The sequence below is a fragment of the Curcuma longa genome, unplaced genomic scaffold (assembly GCF_044706935.1).
Source record: "Curcuma longa cultivar G26 ecotype Majalengka, Jawa Barat unplaced genomic scaffold, ITB_CL_G26_1.1 contig_28178, whole genome shotgun sequence".
NCBI classification, from domain to species: Eukaryota; Viridiplantae; Streptophyta; class Magnoliopsida; order Zingiberales; family Zingiberaceae; genus Curcuma; species Curcuma longa.
Window position 1 is genome coordinate 4,667 of NW_027433636.1, and position 7,268 is coordinate 11,934.

The 7,268-nt window shown below is 42.8% G+C and overlaps 2 protein-coding genes across 2 annotated transcripts; both read left to right on the forward strand.

The window, feature by feature from the left end:
- The first annotated feature begins 2,501 nt into the window (after positions 1 to 2,501).
- On the forward strand, positions 2,502 to 5,224 carry LOC141819187 (NADH-ubiquinone oxidoreductase chain 3). Its single transcript, XM_074706537.1, has one exon. It carries the CDS (start codon positions 4,868 to 4,870, stop codon positions 5,222 to 5,224), a length of 357 nt encoding a protein of 118 aa, XP_074562638.1. The 5' UTR covers positions 2,502 to 4,867.
- On the forward strand, positions 5,141 to 5,887 carry LOC141819186 (small ribosomal subunit protein uS12m). Its single transcript, XM_074706536.1, has one exon. The coding sequence runs from the start codon at positions 5,269 to 5,271 to the stop codon at positions 5,644 to 5,646; it is 378 nt and encodes a 125-aa protein (XP_074562637.1). The 5' UTR covers positions 5,141 to 5,268; the 3' UTR covers positions 5,647 to 5,887.
- The last annotated feature ends 1,381 nt before the right edge of the window (positions 5,888 to 7,268 follow it).

Genomic DNA, 7,268 nt, shown 5'->3' on the forward strand with positions numbered 1-7,268 from the left:
AAATAGACCCAAAGGCTATTTATCTTCTCTGCATAGCAGAGGTATTTCCTTTTTAGTAAGATGGTTTATTCTACGCCTTTGGGGCTATTTATCTCCTTAGCCTTTGGGTCTATTTTCGACTCACAAAGAGGCATAGCTGAGGTCTTTATATTATAGTAAGAGGGATTAGTCTACTTAGTCGTAAATAGCCCCAAAGGCTATTTCTTCTACTCAGCATAGCTGAGGTCTTTATATTATAGTAAGGCAGATTAGTCTACGCCTTTGGGGCTATTTATCTTCTCGGGGCTATTTATCTCCTTAGCCAAAGGGGCTATTTACGACTAAGCCTTAAGTAGACTAATCCACCCTACCTGCATTCATAATATAAGTTCTAATCCGCCTGTATATAATATAAGTTCCTCTGCTACCCTGTATATATATTGGGCAGATAAATAGCCCCAAAGGCGTAGACTAATCCGCCTGTATATAATATAAGTACCTCTGCTACCCCTGTATATATATTGGGGAGAGAAATAGCCTTTGGGGCTATTTACGACTAATCCGAATCTCCCCAAAAATATAGTAAATGTAGCAATTTATACAATTTACTATATTTTAGGCCATGAACGCAATTATACTGGTAATAATCTGCTGCGGTGCTACGCCACTCACGTCGCTATCGCCAAATATATAGTAAGGGGCCTTTAACACGTCGCTCCTACGCTCCTTACCAGTCGCCCCTCAACTCATTCACTTCAGGAGTTGGACTCTTTCCAGTTAGTCTTGTCATCGGCGTTCTAGGTTGAAGCCAGAAGGCTCCTGGCTAGATTATGATATATATATTCATTGCTACCCGGCAGCAGCATGGGAATGGTTCTTCTTCCTTACCCGCTGCTACCTGGCCCGTCCCGACCTCAGACACTTTATATAAGGAATGGAGTATTTTACCTATTTTTGGTTACGGGAGGGAATCAGGTAGAACCCGAACTGCCGGATAAAGAGAAGGATAGATGAGCGGAGGGCTCCAAGAAAGTAGTCCAGTCCCCTTCAGGAAGGTGAGAATCAGATCTTTTCTAGAGTACAACTAGTGAGAGGGCAAAAGCCACCGGAACATCTTCCACTATCAAAGCAAGGGGAAAAGATTCAACTCAACCAACATATGAGACTGCCAAGGGAAGCTTTCAAGCTCCAATCCGCTACCACGGGAGAGTGAATGGAATTATGGAAAGGGGGGCCATTGACTCGTAAGGGTACCTCTTTGAATATTATATTTCTGCCTACCTCAAAGAGCTGAGTGGAAAAAGCACGGATTGTGCTATACTGGGACGGCAAAAGAAAGACCTCACCTATGCTGCCGGGAATGAGAATCCGTATGTCAGGCTCGGGCATTTGATTCAGGCCCAGGACAGCTCACCAGAGAAACCTATCACTCTTTCCATTCCCACGTCGCAGCCGCTCGTACCTATCTCAGTGAGACTGTCCGACGCTTTATCGGCACTTCGTCCCTTTACCTCTTCTTGCTTGGGCGGTACGGAGGTAAACTACTAGATAATTCAATCAAAGCTTCTAATATAGAGAGAGATAGATGGAGGACAAGATTAGCTCTTTTGCGGGAAGAGGGACGAGATCCAAAGAATTGGGAAATGAGGTGAGAGGGACAGGACAGGATTAAGATATTGAGTGCTAATTCACTCTTTCAACAGATCTGATCATTGACTCCGCGTACTTATAATAAAATAATGAGTCCGCGTCCTTCTGCCCGTCCGCTGCGCTTATCTTGCTTTTGCCCTCCATTATCAGCACTTCGACATCGGCACTTCGTGCCTTTACCCTTCCGTTGGTCAACAACCAACCTGCTCTCTATAGTTCTTCACTACTCGTACGGGAAGGCTTTCTTAAGTGATTTTATATCAATCGCCACCTCTCGAAATAGAAGTCTCGAATGATCTCGCGTATGAAACAAGTCATTCCGCTAGCCGTGCTCATTCCAATAGTTCTCATTCTGCCGCTTCAATTTCCAATGTACACGAAGAACAATTGAACAATATATCTAATCAGATGTCCCGGATAATGGAAAGTCAGGATAGAACCGCCCCAATGGTCTCTCCCTGAATGAACCCGGGAGGGGGAAGAGATGATGAACGACTTAGGTTCTGACCATCTTCTCTGATCTGGTATGGCACATTTCGACCTTCTGACTATCATTAACGGCAGCTCGGGACTTGGATAGGATAATGCATCTTTTTCTATATGGAAGGAGTATAAATGGCCTAAAATATAGTAAATTGGTCGTCGGAATTTATATATTTTAGGGCCGCCATACATATAAGTCTTAGTCGTAAATAGCCCCAAAGGCTATTTATCTCCTTTGGGGCTATTTACGACTAATCAGGGGTAGCAGAGTTATATTATATACAGGCGGATTAGAACTTATATTATGAATGCAGGGCCAAAGGGGCTATTTATCTCCTTGGGAATTTATTATAGTATGGCGGCCCTAATATAGTTAAATTGCGTAAATTGCGAGTCGATCGGATTAGTCGTAAATAGCCCCAAAGGGGCTATTTATCTCCTCTGCTACATTTACTATATTTTGGGGAGTGAAATTGCTACGCTAAAGTCGATCGGATTAGTCGTAAATAGCCCCAAAGGGGCTATTTATCTCCTCTGCTACGCAGAGGAACTTATATTATATACAGGCGGCCCTTACTATATATTGGCGTAAATTGCTACGCAATTTACTCCTCTGCTACGCAATTTACGCCAAATATATAGTAAGGGCCGCCATACTATAAAAAATTCCCAATATATGATAGGGCCGCCATACATATAAGTTCTATCCGACCGCCAAATATATGGTGGGGCCGATGCAATTTAACTATATTAGGGCCGCCATACTATAATAAATTCCCAAGGAGATAAATAGCCCCAAAGGCGTAGACTAATCCGCCTGTATATAATATAAGTTCCTCTGCTACCCCCTTACTATATATTGGGCAGATAAATAGCCAAAGGGGCTATTTACGACTAATCCGAATCGGCCCTTAATAACATTAAATTCCGAATTTAATGTTATTAAGGGGAGATAAAGAGCCCCAAAGGCGTAGACTAATCCGCCTTACTATAATATAAGTACCTCTGCTACGCAGAGGAGAGAAATAGCCTTTGGGGCTATTTACGACTAATCTTCTATAATATAAGTTCAAATATATAGTAAGGGCCGCCATACTATAATATAAGTTCAAATATATAGTAAGGGCAGACGGGAATTTACTATATTTTTGGGGAGTGAAATTGCGTAATTTACTATATTTTGGGGAGTGAAATTGCATAGCAGAGGAGTGAAATTGCGTAGCAGAGTCGATCGGATTAGTCGTAAATAGCCCCTTTGGGGCTATTTATCTCCTCTGCTACGCAATTTACGCCAAATATATGGTGGGGCCGATCGCCAAATATATAGTAAGGGCCGCCATACTATAATATAAGTTCAAATATATAGTAAGGGCCGCCTGTATATAATATAAGTTCCTCTGCGTAGCAATTTACGCCCCAATATATGTAGGGCCGCCATACTATAATAAATTCCCAAGGAGATAAATAGCCCCAAAGGCGTAGACTAATCCGCCTGTATATAATATAAGTACCTCTGCTACGCAGAGCAGATAAATAGCCTTTGGGGCTATTTACGACTAAGCCCTAAAATAAATCTAAATTCCGCACTTACTATAATATAAGTTCTAATCCCCCTGTATATATATTGGCTTATATTTTTGGGCACGACCTGCGACAGCGACGTGTTCATATAAAAGGTTTGATAGGAATTCCCTCGGTCGGGAATCAGGTATCACCCCACTCTCCTCTCTATGAGATTTAGTGAAGGGTCAAGGAAGCAGAAGCTGCCCTGCCGCTACATCCCTTTCAAAATAAAAAGAAGTCTTAGTACGTACAAAGGGAAGCACAACGCTTTGGAAAGGTCAAAATGTTGATGGAGCCTGCAGCGGAAAGGAGGGATCAGCAGGGTAAGGGGGAAAACTATTAAAGAGTCATGGTTCATGGCTGATGGGCTTTGTCGTTAACATTGGGAAGGCAAGCAAGGGCTGAGCTCTGGGGCATTTTGAAGGGGTTAGCACTGACATGGGCGTAGGGATATCGAGACATCCGGATTTAGACTTTCACTCAAGTCAGCCTTCAGTTAATCAAGCTTCTATATGTAATTAGTCCCTATGCAAACCTTCTTTCTTACATTAAGGATCTGTTGGGGAGAGATTGGAATTGCGAAATGAGGAGCGAATGATAATGACGCGGCTTTGTGCTGATGAAATGGCTATGTCTGCATCCCCAGGAATAACAATCCTCAGATCACCCCCTGAGTTTACAACTACTTTTTGCAGATCTTATAGGGCCACGTCCTTTCTCTATGTCATTTTTTGCACTAGCCCTCCATAGAACCACAAAAAGAATCAAAGTGTGAATGTCCCTTCAAACTCCTTTTTCCAGTTCCATTTTCATTGTCTTCTTATGACTCATCAATCTTTTCCCTTCCCTTTAGCAGGTGACCCTTAGAGGACTGATATAGTGAGGCCAAGATCTTTCTACGTTTCGTAGCCATGAACGACTACGGTATGCAAGTCCTAAAAGATAAGAGACTGTTGCTTGGGGGTCGATCTTTATTATATGTTATAGATTTAGAGTGATTCCTCCAGCATGTTCTCAAGCCAGCAAGTGAGGGCTAGCCGGAATAATCGTATGGTAGAGCTTCTCTTGGCAGTGGAAAGCTTGTTAGGTCAGTCTTTCTCTTCCTGGATTTAGTGCTTTTTTTCGGTATGCCGCTCCGCGAGCAAGGAGCGCCGCGAGCAGAGCGAGAGAACGAAGTAAGTGGGCTTTTGCGATGTCGGAATTTGCACCTATTTGTATCTATTTAGTAATCAGTCCGCTAGTTTCTTTGATCCCACTCGGTCTTCCTTTTCCATTTGCTTCCAATAGTTCGACCTATCCAGATAAATTGTCGGCCTACGAATGTGGTTCCGATCCCTCCGGTGATGCCAGAAGTCGTTTCGATATACGATTTTATCCGGTTCCTATTTTCTTTATTATCCCTGATCCGGAAGTAACCTTTTCTTCTCCTTGGGCAGTACCTCCCAACAAGATTGATCCGTTTGGATCTTGGTCCATGATGGCCTTTTTATTGATTTTGACGATTGGATCTCTCTATGAATGGAAAAGGGGTGCTTCGGATCGGGAGTAACCACTAGTGATAGGGCAAAGGGGGAAAGGACATAGGAAAGAGGGATGCCTACATTCAATCAATTGATTCGTCATGGTAGAGAAGAAAAACGGCGCACGGACCGTACTCGAGCTTCGGATCAATGTCCCCAGAAGCAAGGAGTATGCCTGCGTGTTCCGACGAGAACACCGAAAAAACCAAATTCAGCTCTACGTAAGATAGCCAAAGTACGGTTGAGCAATCGACAACAACTATTTGCTCACATTCCAGGCGAAGGTCATAATTCGCAGGAACATCCTATAGTCTTAGTCAGAGGAGGTAGAGTGAAAGATTCGCCAGGTGTGAAATCCCATCGTATTCGAGGAGTCAAGGATTTGCTGGGAATTCCGGATCGCAGAAGAGGCAGATCAAAATATGGTGCAGAAAGACCAAAATCGAAATGAATGGAAGATGCCTCTGTCGTTTTTTATCGGCTTATCGGAAAGGGCGGGGCGCAAGAACAATTCAATCGTCCCACGGCTTCAGATCAGGTAGAGGCATCACATAGTAGTGGGTGGGACAAGTGTTTCATTACGTCTTCTGAAGAACGAACCAATCCCATGACTTGGACTTCCTCAGCAATAATGAAGAGGTGCTGAGCAGAGGTCTTTCGAGGTTAGGGCTCAGGAGTCCTTCCGTTCTCAGTTCCCAGAGGCGATCACACATTTGTTATTTTCGGATGATACGAAACTCTTCGTGAACGGTGCTCAATCTTCGCAAACGGTTGATTGCATTCCTAAGCAGCTATGAGAGAGCTTCAGGTCAGTTAATAAATAGAAGCAAAAGTAGTGGTAGTGGTGTCGGACCTCGCATTCCCGAGAGGTTCTTATTCAGAGATGCTTGGTAAGAATAGGTTTCCAATAACATACTAAGGAGTTCCTATTTATGGAGGTCGGCTGACAATGGAGCCCACGTCGCTATCGCCCAATATATATACAGGGGCAGATTATTACCAGTATAATTGCGAAATATAGTAAAGCTATTCAACCCTGTATATATATATTGGCATTATAGTAAGTGCTGAATTTATATTTATTTTAGGGGGCTTTGATTAGTAGAATGGCATATAGCCTATCACTGAGACCTAATGAGACGCCTTGACAAGATGCCTTTCTTATTCGATCTCTTAAAGTGGCACAATGCCTATCACAACAACCTTTCACTCATATGCTAATGGAATGAAGAGCCCTAAAATCAATATAAAGGAGATAAATAGCCCCAAGAAGATAAATAGCCCCTTTGGCGTAGACTAACTGTATATAATATAAGATAAGTACCTCTGCTACGCAGAGGCATATAAATAGCCAAAGGGGCTATTTACGACTAAGTAGACTAATCCGCCTGTATATAATATAAGTTCCTCTGCTATGCAGAGCAGATAAATAGCCTTTGGGGCTATTTACGAAAGGAGATAAATAGCCCCTTTGGCGTAAACTAATCCATCTTACTATAATATAAAGACCTCAGCTATGCTGAGTAGAAGAAATAGCCAAAGGGGCTATTTACGACTAAGGAGATAAATAGCCCCAAAGGCGTAGACTAACTGTATATAATATAAGATAAGTACCTCTGCTACGCAGAGGCATATAAATAGCCTTTGGGGCTATTTACGACTAAGCCCCTAATATAATAATAAGTCGAACGCCCTTACTATAATAAATCGCCTCATTAGTCACGAAGGCAATGCAGCTAATAATCTTTCTCTGTTCGGATTTCCAGTAGTTGATTGTGCCGAGAAAGCTCACGAGAGAAGCTAGAGAATACCTATTATCCGGTTCACTGAGGTTGTTAAGGCGTTTAGTTAGCTCTTAAGTGGGGAATTCCTATAAGTTCACGTGAGCGAAAGGCACTATGTTCAGGACTTCTCATATGTTATACGGGTAAGGAACGACTGAACACGAGCCCAATCATTATAATTCACATCTCTTTCTCTTATCCTCTCTAGATCGCTTCTCTCGTTCAAGGTGGGCACTATATAATGACTTGAATAAGCAGGTGCACGGGGTACTGGTAGGGCCCTTACGAG

Bases quoted from the DNA above. Each gene is read 5' to 3' on its own strand.
- LOC141819187 (XM_074706537.1), top strand. From the start codon at position 4,868: ATGTCGGAATTTGCACCTATTTGTATCTATTTAGTAATCAGTCCGCTA.
- LOC141819186 (XM_074706536.1), top strand. From the start codon at position 5,269: ATGCCTACATTCAATCAATTGATTCGTCATGGTAGAGAAGAAAAACGG.